The sequence below is a fragment of the Saccostrea echinata genome, unplaced genomic scaffold (genome assembly GCF_033153115.1).
Source record: "Saccostrea echinata isolate AGI-Se365-2 ecotype Australia unplaced genomic scaffold, CSIRO_AGI_Sech_v1 ptg000016l, whole genome shotgun sequence".
Taxonomy (NCBI): domain Eukaryota; kingdom Metazoa; phylum Mollusca; class Bivalvia; order Ostreida; family Ostreidae; genus Saccostrea; species Saccostrea echinata.
In genome coordinates, this window is record NW_026889765.1 from 722,518 (window position 1) to 742,343 (window position 19,826).

Genomic DNA, 19,826 nt, shown 5'->3' on the forward strand with positions numbered 1-19,826 from the left:
ATAATGCGGAGCACCAAATTATCAAGCAGTACTGTTGAGCAGGATATGACTCCTGTCCATACGGGAAAAGATATGTAAACGATGGAACGACACAAACATATACCTCGGACATAGATTTATAGCTAGGTCAATAGGTTCGAGGATGGCTTGACTGATTATTCGATGGAAAAAGCGTTTGGTAGACCAACAAACTGAAAAGTCAGAAGGCGGACGCCATACGTGGCGGTGGCCGTTTAACTAAGCGAGCAGTTAGGTAAACCTATGACCTGGGTTGGGAAATTGTTAAAGTTTATTAAAAGATTTAATTTGCGATCTTTTGGAAACGATAAATAATACCTGAGATGAAAAGAAAATTAAATACACTGTCAAATTTATGCTTCAAACAAATTTTATCAGACGCACGATTCCATACTAAATTCACAAACGCCACGAGTTACGTTTTGACGTCGTCAGTGTTGCGCCGACAGCTATTTTGTAAGATTCGTTTACCTGAAAGAAAAATCTTATTGAAAGAGAAATTTTATTGAAACTTTTATGTATTATTCAAAAAATGATGATAATGGTGTACGCCAATTTGTTACTTTATAGTATTAGTGAAACAAAAGATATTAAAAATGTTTCCGTTTTTCTGGGACAACCCTCGTATAGTAAATCAAAGTTCCAAAGTTTTCACTATTAATAGTAAATCAAAGTTCCAAAGTTTTTACTATAGTAATTCAAAGTTCCAAAGTTTTTACTTTGATGCTATAGTTAACTATAGTAAACTACTAGATGAAATCCCGCGCAAGCGCGGGGAATTGAATTTATGCTTCATGTACTACCGACAGAAAATATATTGTAGTTTCTACTGACAGCCTACAGGATTATAGCATCAAGAAATAATTTGTTCAAAACCCCGCATGTGCGTCTCCCCCCCCCCCTTTTTGTAAAAACTTGAAAAAATAGCAATTACATTAATTGATGTTTATTGTGAAACCTGTTATACTATGTTATGGATATATTGTTTGCTCTTATTTCATTTCCGTCAAGGATAAATTGAAAGCAGCGAATATGCACATTTTACTTATAAATTGATATCTTATTTTGGGGGGGGGGGGGGGGATTGGTGGTAAAAATTCACAGGTACTTGTGTTTTGGTTTATAAATATGTATGTACATGTACCTTATTGATATGTAAAAAATGTACTTTACCTTTTTTACATATGAAGAAGGTTCATACATATACATAAACCAAGACGCAAGTATCTGTGTAAGAATTAGCTTTTAACGAATAGGCCGAGTATTTGATAATATACACATTTTACCGATACATCTGTTAGGAAAACCTACTACATATATGTAACAGTCTTTCGATATATAAATATATTCACAACTTATAGTGTTATCAATGATTTACCATTATTTCAATGACCATTCACACATAAGTTTTTCTTATGTTCCTACAGCTATAATTGTCTCGTTTTCTTTTTAACATCGGGCTCGATGCTATATGATGTTCTAGAAGCTTCCGTCAATATTAAGATCGGTGAATGACAAACATAATTTGCACATTTCCCTTTTTAATCGGTTATCACAACTTATTTCTTTTATGTCATTTAAATCAAGTTTTGATTGAATAATTCAGTGATGACGTTTTATGAAATAAATAAACGATTGATTGTTGTCAGTTTCATTGAAAGTTGCTAGAAACTTAGATCCGCCAACCGGAAACGCCACCGTACTCACGTTTTTGCTATTTCATGGCTGTATATAGAAAATAAAAGTAGACTTTTAATTTAATGCACGATACTGATTATGCGAGTAAAATCTAAATATAGTTTACGGACATCATATTGTATCTAGTGTATTCTTAGAAGAGTAAGTAAAAACTCTGGTGCATCCGTTTCGGAGTTTATTTGCAAAATCTATTAACTTATAGTATAGATAGTTAACTATAGTTTACTATAGTATTTTTTTGTTAAGGATGAATTAGCTATACGTTTTAATTCCTCCAACTTGAAATAAAATATTTGCACTTCCTGTAAATTAATTTTAATTTGAATGAGACTTTGAATATACATAATAAAAGTTTTTAATTGTAATTATTTCTTTTTCTTTGCATAATTAATATTTTTTAATGGAGGGCATTTCTAAAAATGTGTTAGTCCTGAATTTTCAAATAGATTCGAAAAATGTCAAGGATCAACAGGTGTGGGCACCTCGCCCTGAGCCCATTCCGGGCTGTCCTCCTGGCCTAGAATACTTAACAACGGTGGATCAGCTACTTGTTAAACAGCAGACAGAGCTTTTAGAGGGTTTGTACATATAAAATAAATTGTTTTAAAAGCTTGGTTTTTATTAAACATCTACTTATTATTCTGCACCTTATAATCTGTTCAAAATAATAAAAATCTTTTATGATTAATATTGCAAAATTATAATATTCCTGAATTAAAATGAAATCCAATGTCTTTTACATTTCTTATTATTATTTTGCCTTGTGTGGTTAAGAAAAGATGGCTTGTATTTTATCAATACTACATATTTTGTTCTGTAGTTCTCGTAGGATGGGAAACTGCAAATAAGTACAAGATCAAAAACAAAAGTGGACAACAAACCTATTTTGCAGCTGAAGGTATTTGTTGTCTTATCACTTGGAGGAGTCTTTATATTATGACAAGCTTTCCTTTAAAAAAATAAATGGGGAGGGGGTAGGTAACGTCTTGTCCATCATTATACACAAAGGTGGGTTTGAACCATTGGTTTATTTAGCCATATCTTCTAATTAATGTATCAATAGATAATAAGTACACAGTGCTTCAATGTTTGGGTGGAGGGGAGGTTAATTCAGCATGGTGAGACTCCAGTGTGCTCTGGCAATATCATCACTATTACTGTGCATATATGTTCGTCTGTTAATCAGAACAGAACTTTAAGCATTGTTTTAATTGCTCACCTTATTTAAATGTTGAAATCAAAGAAGTCTATGGCACTACAAGTTGAATATAATGCAGTGTGCAACCGTTTTTTAGTTGAGATAAGCTTTTTAAATTTTAGTTCTGAAATGACTGAATTATAGGAAGATGCAGTTTTGCCAAAATAGATATGTTTCCCCCTTTTTACAGGTTATAATACGAAACTGGCATGAAATGCTTTTTAGAATGCCTAACTATGAATTCGAGCATGCGCATTCTAGTTTTAGAAAAGGATTAACTAAGTTAAAAGTACTTATTTGAATTATCTAAAGCAAAAGTATAGTCACTGATTCTAACATTATTGATCTCCTTTGATTGATATTTAACTGTCATAAAATTAAGTAAAGAACTTCAATTTCGTAAGGAAGTTACAAGTGAACAGGGGATAAATGTATGTGGTGATTAAGGAAAATAGAATTGATCACTCCTCGAAGAATGTGTTTTATTGGCATATCTTGCTTTTATTTTCAATTTTAACATTATGAATAGATCCTTTTTTTCATATTTGTCTTATTTGATTTTTTTTAAAATTTGATATTTGATTGCTTAAAGTCGAAAACAAAACCCCTGTCATTTCTAGCCCAATCGAGCGCTACCGACTGTAAATACGGAGTCTTTTTAACGGGTAATGCGCATGCTCGAACTCACGGTAGAGCATTCCTGGAAAACGCTTTCCTGATTCTGTGGTGATTAAATACATGTATATGATTCTATTGCCGACGGAAAGTAAACGCGAGTTTCCTGATTTTAGACCAACAACCAATAATTCAGAAAACCACTTCTTTGTATACTTCTCATGGCTACAGCGATAGCTTAGCTATATTTTTCAAAGGTGAGCTTCTGAAGAGCAAAATATATAATTGTTATAATCTACATTTGAGTCCCAAAAATAAAATAAATAGAAATTAATCTATAATATTGTGTAATGGGATGTCAATTCTCCAAGAAGATAGATATAGTAGCATATTGACGTCCAATCAGATGTGTAATCAAGAATGGCATGATATCAAATTGATATTGATTAATACAATACAGAGTTATCAATAAATAATCTAGAATATTTATATGCTTTTACTCTGTTCTAAAAAATGCAAAATGAAAGAGTGAAGACGTTGATTTGACGATCATTTATAATGAATAATGCTGCAGTTTTTCCAAAATCATTTATCAAGCAGGACTATTCATGTACAATTTCTTAAAATTAAGGTTTGATAAGGGTTATTTTTCATATGAAAGAAGAAATTAAATTATAATTGATAAAATTCCATTTGGCAGAGTCAAATGCCTGCGCTCGCCAGATTTGTGGCCCAAAAAGAGGTTTTACAATGCACATCACAGACAACATGGGCGAGGTGAGGAAATTGTGATAATTACAAATTTAGGTAAATCATTTTTATACAAAGTCTTCAAGAACGGGTCTTAATCAGGTTGTATCCACGACAAATCACTAGGAAACTGCATTACTGTATTACACTATCTTTTTTTAGGAGAGTGTTTGGGCAAAGTAGCCATATTGAATATTACAAAGAACTTTACACATTTAACAGCATTTGAATTTTTTTATTCATTTGTATTTGAGGTTAGAATTTTTTGGATCCATGCTATCAATAAATCACAGGTTTCTGTCAAGTAAGTATCTGTATCCATTGTATATATGTTTTAAATAAGGCAATATTTACCCCTATGTTCAACAGGAGGTGATCCGAGTAACAAGGCCGTTTAAGTGTTTTGCTGGATGCGCATGGTGTGCTTGTATTAACGCTTTTGCTCATGGGGTTACAGTTGAAGCACCACCGGGACAGGTGGTAGGATATGTCAAACAACAGTAAGTTCTTTTCTTATAAAGATATTTTGATGAAGGGATATATCGTAACTGTAAATCGGCATTATAAAAAGATAGACAGTGAGGATATACAGGTATTGTAACCGTAAAAAGGTAAATAGGAGGTTTATATTGTAACTGTAAAAAGATAAATAGTATGGACTACATTGTAACTGTAAATCAGCATTGTAAAAAGATAAATAGTGAAGATTATATTGTAATGTAAATCAGCATTGTAAAAAGATAAATAGTGGGGATTATATTGTAACTGTAAATCAGCATTGTAAAAAGGTAAATAGTGGGGATTATATTGAAATGTAAATCAACATTGTAAAAAGATAAATAGTGAGGATTATATTGTAATGTAAATCAGCATTGTAAAATGATAAATAGTGAGGATTATATTGTAACTGTAAATCAGTATTGTAAAAATATAAATAGTGAGGATTATAATGTGAGATTATTAGTGAGGATTATATTGTAATGTAAATCAGCATTTTAAAAAGGTAAATAGTGAGCATTATATTGTAATGTAAATTAGCATTGTAATGAAAAATGAGGGTGAGGAGATTATATGGTAGCTGTATATATGCATATGGTTACTTTAAAAAATAGATGGATTTGACCATTTTCTGTGGTTTTCTCTGTATTACATGTAGTTGTTCAGTAAGTCAATAATTATGAATTTGTTAGAGGTAATGCATTTATTCTGTATAATTAAGATCCTATCTTACTCACAAATTATAATGTTAGGAAAGTGCATCATATTATTTTAATGAAAATTGTTTGTTTATTTCTCTGAATACAGACCATTATTTGATACATGAAAAAATATGAGTGATCTATTAATTAAAGAGTTCAAATCAATCAGCTATTTATTTAAAAAATAGCTGGGTTTTAATAAAAGACAAGATATACATCTTCTGTAAGTTTATTTAGATAAAATATGATGCAGAAACATATTTAATCCTTAAAGGCTAATTAAAATGAATTCAACACAACCATAACTTATTAAAAAGTTTTTGTTAATGATATTTTAAGAATCCATAATAGCCAGCGTTGATCAATTATAAATAATTATAAAAAGAGATTGATTATTTGTACACTATCCTCTTTTTTTTCAGACTGAGTTGGTTTCCACCAAGATATTCAATACTGGATGCCAATCGCCAGGAGGTCTTGTGCATCAAAGGTCCTCTCTGCATGATTACAGGGCCATGTTGTCCATTCGACCTTGAATTTGAGGTGAGTATCAACTAGAATATAAAGTTCAGTTCATAAATATTTAAACATTTCTATACCTAGGGATCGATGTTTAAAGGAAATGTTCTTCTTAAAATACAACATTTTGAGTGGGACCAGTTTTAACCAATTTGGTTAAAAGGATCTATGGGTGATAGGAATTGTGATTTGTTCAAATGATAGAGCAATCCCCCTTATTTTCAATGGAAGAAAACATTAATTAAGAATTAAATTATGAAAAATTGAAAATAGGTTGGGTTATTTAAAAACCTGAAACTGCAAATATTCTAATGTTGTCTACGGAATAAAATGTACCTTTAGATGGCTTATTTATATTGGACTAACCAAGGGTCCATTGAATAAAAGAATATCGGGGCATATATTTTTAAATTAACAACGGGGGTCAACAGATTCTATACAAGCACTTAATTTACCCGATCATTCTATTTTGTCAGTGAAAGTTAGAATTCTAGAAAAGGATTAACCATCATACAAATTGTCCATCATTGAGTACACCTTTCCATAGACAACGAATAGAATACTGGATCATAAAAATAAGCATGATGTCGATCGTGTTGGAAATCTTTCATGTCAACAGTTAGCAATGTGAATGTGATGGGACTTTTTAACAATACAGAGAGACGTGAGCGTAGTCATGGAGATCAATCTTACAAAAAACCTATTATACACGATGTCTCCTTTGATTCACTACAACCTTATGTAAATAAACAGTTATGTCATCATATTCCCATCAAACTTTATTCTGTCCCTTTGAAAGTTTTAAATAGTCAATTTGAAAAAGTCATGGAAAGTCCATATTTGGATTCTTCGACACCAGAATACAGGTTCGGATCTGTGATTAAAGATATTGCAAATCATGGGCTTTTTAAACCGCCACGTTTTACGGAAGAAAATATTGCTCAAACAACCCGTTTGTTCCTTAAACATCAATATGCCAACAAAGGAATTGACGCAGTTAATATAAGTAATATTCCTAATCACAATAGGGTCCAGTCTTGTATTCCACCATATTTCAGGTTAAAGTCCACGCCTTGTATTTCTTACAAATATACATCGACTTATGGTTTCAAACTTTTTAATTTAAAAAAACCTCTACAGTGCCTACATTTTGTAGATATCAAAAATCTGAAACATAATCCTCCAATGTGTTCATGTTCTTCTTCATCCTACACTGTACACAAGCATGAAAAATACCTTGACACTTTGTTTTTGTGGATTAAGAGTATCCGATGGATGTTGAAATCTCCCATTAAGCGATTGAGGGGCAATATGAAAACAATATACCCTTCTCTTTTCATTAATTCAGAAGTGAAAAAAAGAATAAGATAGATTACACGATCAGTATGTACTGGTCCCAGGCAACGGGTAACAACATTGTCTTTGTTTGTAAGACTCATTATTTTAATTGCATTTTCGAGGAACTGGGATTTAATTCTGCAAGTGCATGGTAATCCAACTTATACCCTTAGCTCCTTTTCTAAAGAGGAAATTCTTCAAAATCATATATCAGTTTTAAAAGATTTTAATATTCCCAGCAATCGAAATGAATTTGAATTACCATGTCTATACTTGATTCCTAAACTTCATAAAAATACATGGCGCGGGTTCCAGTTAATGTTCTACCAAACGTCTTTCTTTACTCCTCACTAAAATATGAACAGCGGTGAAGGAGAAACTTCAGGAGTACTTTACAACTATATATTCGAGAAGTGGTGTAAATCAGATGTGGATACTTAAAAACTCCAAGGAACTTCTAGATTATATGAAATCACAAAATTTTACCATATCAGTGACATCAAAACGTACTACTTTTCAACACTTTATACAACCATTCCCCACGATAAATTAAAGTCCAAGGTTTCTGACTTTATAGAAAGTTGCTTTTTTTATAGAATGGAATTCGTAAATTTACCTACCTACATTTGCAAAATAATTTTGTTAAAAAACATTCTGATTCTTCACACAAGTACTCTGAAGTAGATATTAAAAAGATGCTTGGGTTTCTGATTAACAATATATATGTAGTTTTTGGAGACCAGGTCTTCCAACAATCTGTTGGAATTTCCAAGGGTACCAATTGTTCCCCTGTGTTAGCAGACCTATTTTTGTATCCCTATGAAGCAGAATTTATTCAAAATTTTGAACATAAGAAAAAGAAATCTCTTGCTGTGGCCTTCAACATTTAGATATATCAACGACGTATTATCAATAAAAAATAGTTTCTTCCATTCATATGTCGACTTGATATATCCCAATGACCTTGAAATAAAAGATACCACAGAGTCGGACGGACATTTCTGTTTCTTATTTGGATATTTTACTAGAAAAAGACGTTGATGGTAACCTAACAACAAAACTTTATGATAAAGGTAATGACTTCAATTTTCTATCGTCAACTTCCCTTACTTATGTAGCAATATACCCTTATCGCCTGCATAAAGGTTTATATCTAGCAGATGATTCGATACGCAAGAGCATTCTAAAACGAACCATTATTGACAAACAAAGTAATGAAACAAGAATATCAACAGTCTCGTTTAAAGTCATCATTTTGCAAGTATGGTCGATGCCATGACCTTGTCAGCAAATACAATCTATCATTAAGTCGAGTGCTGACTGACATTTTTCATACTACATTGTAATTGATAGGCCATTTTTTAAACACTGAATTGTCTACAGATTTTTCCGTTTGCCTGATCATGACAATGAACACAAGGCGGTTGTAACCGGTTGACAGGGGATCCTTACTTGCAAGTACTCTGAGGTTGATATTAAAAAGAGGATGCTTACTCCTCCATGGTAACTGATCATACTACCGATGTTTTTAGAGGTCCGTGTTTGCTCTGCTCCCGATTTGTATTGTTTCAATTGACTTTTGAGCTTGATTACTGTTCATTATTCTCTAATTTTCATCTTCTCAAGAACAAAATAAGATTCAAATCTGTCGAGGGGAAGGGATGGGGGTGGGGCTGAAATGTGATTTAGTTTTTAATTGAAATGTGTAAACAAAAAAGTTAAAATGTTATCAAGAGGTACAATTAATGACCTTAGACAAAAATGGGGTCAATCTTTACGCAGACAATTATGCATTTAATCTTCTCAAGAAATACAGAAATGCAAATTGTCAATTTGTTTGCAAGTATTCTCATGTAGTCCATATTCATGTTTGTTCAAACCATGGCCCCTTTGATAGGAATTTGATAAAGAATTCAATGTCTTTTGGTGAATTATAATTATGGTCTTAAAAAATAAAATCTATTCACTATCATTGAATGAACTATTACAAATTTATGCTATTAACAGTTTGTATTTCTAAAAAAAATAAAAAGGAGGTAGTAAAAAAAAATGTTAAAGACATTTTGGATTCAATTAAATAAAAGTCTCAAAAAAGGTAAATAACTGTTTTGTGTACATGTGCATTTACATGTGAAGTGATAGTAAGCTTCGAGACAAATATATTACATGTATTATGGCAAGGAAGAGAATTTGTCACTACTTGACGTAAATTGTTTCCAGGTGTTTGCCAAGGACGGGAATACAAGTGAGGGGAAGATCAGCAAGAAGTGGGGTGGAATGCTAGACTATGTCCTCGACATTGGCTCTGATGCTGACAGTTTTGGAGTTTCGTGTAAGTATATAAATAGTTGGGTGGTATTTTGACTGACATGTTTTTACCAATTGTTAGGTCAATTGTTAGGTCATTGTGAGGGGATGCTTACTCCTCCAAGGCACTTGATCTCATCTCTTGTGGTTTCCAGGGTCCGTGTTTTTGCTCTATTTACGATCTGTATTGTTAAATGAAACTGCCCATCATTTCACCTTTTTTATCATTACTTTTTTAAGTTTGTTACAAAATAAGACCTTTTTTTCATGACTTAAAGCTGCTGAACCTTTTCAGTATCTTTGATTCCATCATTAATCTGTCCAACATTGTTATGCATCTCCACTTCTGAACTTTTCATCAGGTTTTGTGTTCATGATAACTCATTAGGGAATGAAAATTGACGTTAATGGTTTTTTTTTATCACAATTTATATTTTTAATCAAATTGTGAAGACCCTACATTTCTGTTTTATATTTTATTATAAAAACATGATTGTCATATTGTGTCAAAATTTAGCTTGTTATTTCATCAGGAGTAAGACAAAATTTGTTATCAGTGTTAATTCTGTAACTACATGTATATCACGTGGGTGAGGTGTTTGATGGTAGGTTCCTTAGTTTTTTAATGAAGAAGTGACCATGTTAAGTAATTCTTCAATTTTTCTTATAAAATACATGATAGTAGAAAAGGATGATAATTCCAATGAGTCCATTGGACTAACTTTCTTTCCTGCTGCAGAAAACGTTCATCTGTCACCTTCAGAGTTATTATCACTTCTGCCTGCAATAGCTTTTTTAATGAAAACTTTTGCCTGGGTGATGTCAGCATTCTTATGATGTAAACTCCATTTTTTATTTTGGTTGATTATACCTTTAAAAGAATTATGATTGTATTTTTTTGGTTTTGTTTGTTTTTTACATTACCCCCAAGTAAATACAAGGAAATTTTGTGCAGGTAACTGAATTATAAAGATCATAAATTTAAAATGACAGTGTGTAACATTGTTCAGCGTTTAAGTTTCATTTTTTTAATTTATACTTCTCTTATTTATTAAATGATCAAAATTATAATTCTTAAACTCCACCTTTAGATAGATATTCCTCATCTACATGTAGGCCCTTAATATTATACAAATGTAGCTGTTCCTTAAATGTGTAATAAAAAAAAAAAAGAAAAAAAAAAAGAAAAAAAATAAAACTGAACAGGGTATGGATACCTTATGCACTTACATATTCCGTTTAAAGGGTATTGTGAAAAAAAATTGAGAATGTTCTTTATTTTTATAGTTCCTATGGATCTAGATGTCAAGATCAAGGCGGTGATGATTGGAGCTGTGTTCCTCATTGTAAGTTAATACATTTGTACCTCTCCATTCCTTGCTTTAAAAATTCCACTCAGAAATACATGTATACTGGCTACAGAAAGAACCTCAATATTTTTTTTTTTTTTTAGATTTTTTATTTCAAAAATAATGTTCAGAAATATCTATGCTCATTGAAAAATTATTTACATTAAACCTAAGTTTTATATCTATCACATATTTATTTTGAATATGACTCTAACTGCACTACACTGTTTACATGTAAGGTGAATTCATCATGTATCGGACCACAAATCAGACCATCGAGTAAATAAGCAATATTAGATTTTTTCATGAATGTATATTTCGAAAACAAATTCTTGTAATCCATCACTGGATTTACAGTTTTTGTTGAAACTTATCAAGAGCAATCCCCATGGAAGTTATTTAAAGGTGCTTGGACACAGATTTGAAGTTAATATTTTCTCAGATTTTCTGTATAATTTCATGACATATATGTTGCTATATCATTTCATACTAAAATATAATAAAAATCTTATTTCATCTCGAAGTTATTGAAACTTCAAATTTCTGGACGCGTTTGATTGACACATCCTTGAACTTTCACAATTTTTAATTTTATTCTTAATACTTAAGAAAAGTGGCAGTTTTGTTGTGTATAAATGAAAAGTATTAAAACTATAATCCAGAAAATTCAGAGTAGAAATGTTCGAAAGCAAAACCCACTCACAGTATTGTCAGTCCGTGCTCAGTGGTGTGTGCAGACTTTAACAATTGAACTCACCCGGTGAATCGTAAACATTAACAATAACAGAGCTCGTGCCCTGTTTACAGAAACAGTTTACGTTTCACGGGTGTATTCAATTTGTTAAACTCTGTACACAACACTGAGCACGGGCTGACGAAATTAGTGAGGGGGTTTGCTTTCGCACATTTCTACTCTGAATTTTCTGGATTATAGATGTAATGTGTTTCATTAATACAAAACAAAATCGCTTCTTTTCTTAAATATTAAGGATAAAAATAAAATTTGTGAAAGTGCAAGGATGTGTTAATCAAACGCGTCCAGGAATTCGTAGTTCCAATAATTTCCAGATAAAATAAGTTTTTAATTATATTTTCGTGTGAAATGCTATTGCAATATTTAAGTCGTTATATTATACAGAAATTTTGAGAAAATATTAACTTCAAATCTGTGTCTAAGCACCTTTAATAAAATAACTTTGAAATAAAGAAATTAGATTTAAAATTTTTTTAGTCCAAAGAAGTTATTTTCACTTTTTGGAAAATGTTTGTATTCAAATTTTGCCTCTTTTGATACATTTTAATGTGATGCATGTAGTTTAACCAGCTTAGGAGACGCATTACAAGAAAAGTTAACACACTAGAAGGCAGCATACGTTCCCTGAATACTATCTACTACACTTCACGGATGCTAAGTATCTAAATAAACCAACAGTTTGAACCCACGAGTAGACACTAAACACCAGAGTTGCTACGCTGCTAATAAAAATACATTTTGTAACGTGAAGCAGTCACGTATCTAAGGACTATTCATGCTTCCTGAAGCTTAATCTGCATGAAATGGAGGGAGACTCTAACTCATCATTATAAACTGTTTAACAGCAAACAATAACATTATGATTTGGGGGGCTATAGCTTTAGAAGCAGATCTCTAATAATGACCAGTTTTATCACGGATAGGACACACTTTCACCAGTGATTAGACTAGCATAGGCACTTGTACATTGAAGCATCTTTGTGTCATTATATGTTACTCTGCAAATGGAGTTTGCATCTTATTTATACTACTGTATTGAAAAGATTTTTATTGTTATAGTTTGTAATTATAGCTTTTATAAATTAAGCAAAACCTCTATAAGTCTTCAAAATGTACAGAAATCAATATGAAATAATATTAAATTAATTTAAGCTTATACAGAATTTCCAGTTCAAAGTATGATCTATCCAATCCATGATAGAAATGGCAACATGTTCTAATTTTTCCTTATCTTTCAATGATATAGGCACGTATTCTCCAGAAAATGTTGAATAAATTTTGAATAACTGCTTCGACTTTTCTCATTTAACTCTTCAAAATATTTACTATTGTTTTTAAGTATACAGCTTTAATTATTCTTTAAAGCAGAAGGATATCTGATCCATGGTGAATCTAAGCTAGGTACTGTAGACGCTTTTATATGTTTATTGGTGTATTGTATTGGTTTATCAAGATGAATAAGAGTGTGGATCGACTACCACCAGGGTTTTACTGATCTCTGTAATTTTAAGAGGCGAGGTACAGACTCGTGTTTCTTGACTAATTTTTAATGATGTCAAGTCAGATATGGGGGTATATTGTCCTTCTTTCCCATTTTACTACAATTTTACACACTGTTTTATTAAGTATAACACACTTATAAAGGATTCAATTTGATTATTGCTTTACGTCGTGTCGGTAACATTTCAGCCATATTTCGGTGGTAAGATCAAGTTTATGTGATCGGTTTTGAAAGTTATTGGTTTGCCTGGCAGCCCCCGGTGAGCCTACTTTTTTTCGAAAACTCGGAGATAAGGGAATGCCTTTAGAGCTGTAGAGAGAGAGTTAGAGAATTCATATTGGATATCGTAAGGTTATTCCTACTGTACCTGTCAAAGTCAAACGGGACTTTGTTTCTGTTTGGGTCATCAAACTTCACATTTTGTTTCTGTTTGGGTCACCAAACTTCACAAACTCATCACTTTTTATTTATTTATTTATTTATTTATTTATTTATTTTTGCAGGACTTCATGTACTTCGAAACGAGTGCAATTGATAATAGTCTCCTCTCCGGATAAACACTACACAAATTTATTGGTTCAAAACGAGAAGAGTGGAATGAAAGCAAGGAACACAATATACCAAAAACATGGTGGCAAATCAGTTAACTTATACATGAAAAACGTTTACTAGATATGCAAATACTGCGTAAAAGGAAATTTTAAAGAGATTTAACGATTTTCTCTTCAATTAAATCCTTAAATATTTTTAGTGAGAAATTATTTTAGCAATTTTTTGATGAGAGAGAAAGCTGTATTCCTTTTCTTCAGAGATTGTAAGTGAGTTGGTAAAATATGAACTAGGTAGTGAAGAAAAAAAATCACCTTATTTTATAATACTACAGACTTGGTATTAAACCAGAAAATGATTTGTTATGTTTTAAAAAAAACATTTACTTCGAATTAATATGACATGTATTTCATTTATCCATTGTAAATTTTCTCTGAAATGATATTGGTTTGAGTAAATAAGTGAATAATAGCACATGTTTACAGCCCCATGACAAAATTATGGGGCTGTATTTAAAAAAAAAATGAATATGCTTCAATTATATGCATGTTTAGAAAGCCTTTGAAAAAATATATATAACTTGCATGATCCTCAATGCCACCAAAGACTTCAGAGAAATATATTGTCACCTGCGTTTTATGTAATGGCTTTAGTTTCTTCTTTTTTGAAGTTGTCACATTTTAAATCCCTAAATTAAATATCAAAGCTCAGACCATAATTCTTTTCTGCTTAATATGTTTTAGTTTAGATTTTTTGAAAAATCCATTCTTTAGCATTAAATAACATAATTATTCATCGGTCTCTGCTGTTGCTATTCACTGTTAGCTATTATTAAACTAGAGAAAAATGCGAAAGTATATGCCTACATTTTATTTATGAACTGAGTTCAATTGTACCATAAACATCAGATTGAGAAAAATAGCAAAATCACATGTTACTTTTAAGAAATAACCCCTTTTCAATGTACCTGATAAAAAAAACTTTAGGCAGAAAAGTTTTTGTGGAAGTTAATATCTATACTGATCTAACTTCGAATCATGATTTTGTGAAGTTTATTATACCACTGTATTACGTAACAAAGTTTTCATGTACATTGATCATTTTTTTTTTTACACGTAATGTTCTTTTTAATCAGTTAAATATTTATCTAAACTATGTTTGATAATAAAATTTCAGAATAAAAATGGCAAAGAATCTTCGATTTGTGATGGCATTAACAATATTGGCATTAACGTCCATGTTCAATCAAAATAAAATCCAGTCGATCTGTACATATTTATCTACAGAATCTTTAATGCGAATAACAAGAAAATACATGCACATTAAACATTAGTGAAGCATAAACATGTGTATAGTTGTTAATGCCGTACATTTCTGTTTGCATTACAATGGCTTTAATTTATGTTTAAAATTTATCTCAGATGATTTTGTTTCAAATATTGATACGTTCATTTTCGGAAATCGACATTATAATTAAATTGTGGAAAATTTCAACGTTTCAATACATCAGTATACAGGTACATATGTATAATTAAGTTTTAAATCATTTTTTTTTTAATTGTGAGAAATAATCTTCCACTTTTAAAAATATTTTCTTTACACAAATAAAAAAAATCGGTGCAATTTTTATGATATATCTAGTTTCAATAATATTTTATCGGTCATGGTAGCCTAGTAGCAGGGCGTTCGCTTCATGATTGGAAGGCCTGAGGGTTCGATTCTCGTACGTCAAACCGAAAACGTAAACATAGGTACTGACTCTTCCTTCGCCATGCGCCCGGATTTAGAAATGAAATTTCCGGATGTTCGGATGAGACCTTAAAAACCGAAGTCCCGTGTCACGATAGGCGTTGGCACGATAAATACCTTCACTGCTCAATGGCCCTAAGTGCCGAGTATAGGTCTAAATTGGAAACCTTTCAGTTGTATGTGGTGACATTTCTCGAATGGGACGTTAATCAATGTACAATCAATAAATCAATCCAAAATATTTAATATCTAAAAATATGTTCGTATCCCATCTCCATACATAAGTCACCTTCAGTGATTTCGACACTATCTCGTTGCCTGTTACGGAAATGGCATTTTGCAACAGCATCTTGATTTGATGTCAATTAATTGTTTGTCGTGTCCAAACTAAAATATCACGTTCATTTCCCAATTTAAAAAAAAAAAAATAACTAATTTAACAAAATTAGAAATACTCAGTATTATCTAAGAAATTTTAAAAAGCTAATTTTCACCATGTCGACAGATTTTTAAAAAAAAATTATTTCAAAATAAATTGCATTTTCATAATGAATTTCAAAATTTATATTTAATCCCTTCTATCAACTTCGTGCAAAATCTGTCAAGTTAGCACTTTTTAAAATTTTGATAATTGTCTTTATTTCCATTGGAAAAAAATTAATAAATAGACAATAAGAACTCAAAATTATGACACCGCTCGTTAAAAAAATGAATATTGTTATCAGTCAAATTTCCCATAAAAAGGGTTTTTCTCGAGAAGGATGAGTTCAACACCCCAGAAGGTGAAGCAATCGTATAATTATTTCTTTGTGAACTGGTGCACAACGGGATTTTTAAAAAGCCACAAAATGTTTGTCGTTTGAACATTTTCTTTCATGTTTTTGAACCCACCTTTCGTGTTTTGCCTCGAAGATGACGTTATTGGCGGCTGTTACCGTGTTAACTATCTTTCATCTGATTGAATCAAATCACAGTCCTCCATACAAGGGAAATTTTAATCTGTTTTTGAGATCGGACAACAAGGTCTACATACTCAATATCAATGGAAGAAGAGTCCATTTGAAGAAACCCATCCTCAAGTAAGCAACAATTCTTTTAATTTCTCGATCGAGAATTTCACTCTTCTGGTTAAAAGGAAGGATGTAGATTTAAATCATGTAAATTAGATAATCGTGTTTCTTGTCCCACGCCAAACATACTGCTAATTTTTTAAAGGTCATTAGAATACATTGGGCACCTATCAAAAGCATCTGTGTTTCACAAGCCCATTTTGGTTTCCCCAAGTTACTTTAAGTGAATAATAAATGCAGGGAAGGAACGCTTTGCTAAACCCACACTCTTAACATATAACATTCTTTTACTGTGTTATCGCTTTGGTTGTCGTATTGCAAATTAAAGGAAGTTTTATAACATTCTTGTGGAGTATATTATAAATATATATTAAAATTATTTTTTATCCATCTAATTCTTCTTATTATATTTTTTAATGGAGGGTCCAAATGCATTTGTCTTAGAATTCACATGCGTGTTACTGTTCATTTTTTTAAAAAAATTCTATTTAATGCCCTATACTTTTTTGTACGATACAAAGGTGTATGTCAAAAAGTGATGTCAAATGGGCCCATCGATCCCAAACACCTAGAATTGGCCTGACAGACATACAATTTAATGTTAACACGTATAATCTGCCTTTCTTGCTGTCTAGCCTGCATGTGAATTAGACAAAAGAGGAACAGTTAAGTGACCATGTCATTCAATTCAATTCTTCGTTGTCCTTGAGTTGTACAAGTCAGCGAAATGTCAAAAAATATATTCACAAAATATCTTTATCATTTTGATCTCACGATTTATAAAGCCTCATGTTCCCTAGGATATTATTGTGTCTGATCTTGTCTTAATATTCAATGAAAGATCGTTCTTAATTTTATTAACAATCCAACTGTCATATGTTTTCGTAACCTTCTTTCAACCAGTGTATAAAAATTCTCAATTTCCTTCACATGTTAAGGAGGGATTAAAGTAAGTAATATTGCTTTGGTTGTCCAATTGTGAATTAATTGAAATTTCCAAAATATGCTTGTCCTGTCGTGTATGTTATAAAATGAACAAAACTTAAATGCATGTAATTAAGTAACCTTATGTATAGGTCTCCAACAAAAATGTTTATTTAATAGTCTTAGCACCTTGAATAATCAAGAAAATTCTCACATTGTTCCCCTAATTATAAATAATTATTTATTATGATTAAGTTATTTGTAGTTAATTTCCAAACAAAACTTATAAATGCTTACCTGAATATGTTGTCCAATGTGTGAAATTCTAAGTTTATTAGCTCTTAATAAATTTACTATATATAAATAAATATTCGAATTTAAATAATGCTGCTGCAATATATTCATTGATTTGCTTTGATAATACTGCTGTCAAAATAAGCAATTAAAATTCTGGTAGCTCTGTTTGGAAAGTCGTTTGTAACGACTAAAAAAAACATGCAGCTCGAGGTTACATAATCTCAAGAATGAGGAACAAAATTGTGTTTCTACGTTATTCATCACAATGATTATCTATAGTATCTACAATTTATAATTTTACTCAACTTATAGATTAATTATTGTAAACAGAAAAATGCACCTTTCATTACATATCATAGAGAAATTAGTTCTTGGTCAGCCTTCTTATGAACCCAGAAAAGCCATGCTTGTATGGGATAGCGATAGATAAATATTGAAGTAAAAAAAATTACTGGGATATCAAAGATTTGATCTTAAACCACCCAATTTTCATAGATTTTAGAATCTTATATTTTTTTTCAAAGCCTCGAAGGAAAAATTGAAAATGGAAGAAGAGAGGCAGAGGGCTTCAATGTTAGTGAAATATTAGGGAGGAGGAACAATACAGCCATCAGAAAATCAACTCTCCGGCGCTCGCAACGGCAAACTTATCCAGGTATCTCTCTCTCTCTCTCAAAACAGATTTGATCATTTTACTGTAATTTCTGTCAAAAGTGCTATTCTAGATTTTAGAAGTAGCATATTAGGGTTATCTGCTCTTAACTTATTTCCATGCAGGAACAAAATGGTGTGGCATTGGGAACGAAGCTACAAGTTATGAAGACTTGGGAACAAATAAGGATGTGGACATGTGTTGTCGAGATCATGACTTCTGTGATGTAAAAATTGAGGCTGGAAAAAGCAATTATGGTCTGAAGAACGATGGTTTTTTCACCATGTGAGTGTAGTTTGCATATATATGTATTACATGTACCTATTCAATACGTACATATAAATCCATATGTTGGAAAATTTAGAGGCATACAGGTACACATCCTGGATTTTTAAAAGTTTATTGATAAATTAATCGGCACTCTTCTTGAGGAAAAAAAGGGAAACAGTGTGTACCAAAAGTTATAATGTGAATGTACAAAACGATTTTTAAAAAAATACTTAATTAATCGACTCCAATTCTGCTCCCTTTTGTATTGGCGTGAATTCTCTTTTAATAATTTTAAATACATTTCATTTGTTTCTAGAGTGTCCTGTGAATGTGAGAAGGTATTTTATGGTTGTTTATCAGAGATACCACAATACCCTCATGCAGCTATTATTGGATTTGTCTACTTTGATCTTTTTAGTCCTAAGTGCATTGGAAAGAAGAAAGTGTGTACTAGGTACACGTAAGTATCAAAGTGCCTTCAAGAAAACAGGTTTTTGAGTTTGTAAAATTTTTAGTTTTCATTTAAAAATAAAAACAAAATGTCTAAACATAAACAAATTACAAATTCGATTTTTCTCATCTGTGCCATTTTAAGATTATAGTGATTATTCGTGGTAATACAATATGCCACTATATTTCCATTTCTATTTGTTTTCTCTGTGATAACTATTGAAAGTTAGCTGAGTTGATTTCTTGATCATTCTACCGGAATGTAAATTTCGCTAAGCGGAAGGTCAGGAGCTAAGAAGGCCTAATATGCATTCTCGTGCGACTGTCTTTATGTCTGACGCTAAGGAGGCCTAATATGCATGTAAATCTCGTGCGGCTGTCTTGTTTGACGTCAGTGGGCGGGGACTATTGAAATTGACATGTGAGGCATCGTGTAAGGGGATGCTCACTTCTCCATGACACCTGATCCCACCTCTGATGTTTAGAGGTCCGTGTTTGCTCTGCTCCTATTTTGTATTGTTTAATGGGCTTTTGAGCTTGAATACTGTTCGTTATCTCCATATATTTCATTAAATCTATTAGTCAACATTTTTAAAATCTAAATTTACAATTTTATTTC

At 31.5% G+C, this 19,826-nt stretch overlaps 1 protein-coding gene across 1 annotated transcript; it reads left to right on the plus strand.

The window, feature by feature from the left end:
• The first annotated feature begins 2,116 nt into the window (after positions 1-2,116).
• Positions 2,117-19,221, plus strand: LOC133188657 (uncharacterized). Its single transcript, XM_061324164.1, has 12 exons — positions 2,117-2,294; positions 2,537-2,614; positions 4,230-4,306; positions 4,649-4,779; positions 5,901-6,021; positions 9,556-9,667; positions 10,930-10,988; positions 13,750-13,771; positions 16,431-16,623; positions 18,360-18,490; positions 18,613-18,772; positions 19,074-19,221. Exons 1-12 carry the CDS (start codon positions 2,117-2,119, stop codon positions 19,219-19,221), a joined length of 1,410 nt encoding a protein of 469 aa, XP_061180148.1.
• The last annotated feature ends 605 nt before the right edge of the window (positions 19,222-19,826 follow it).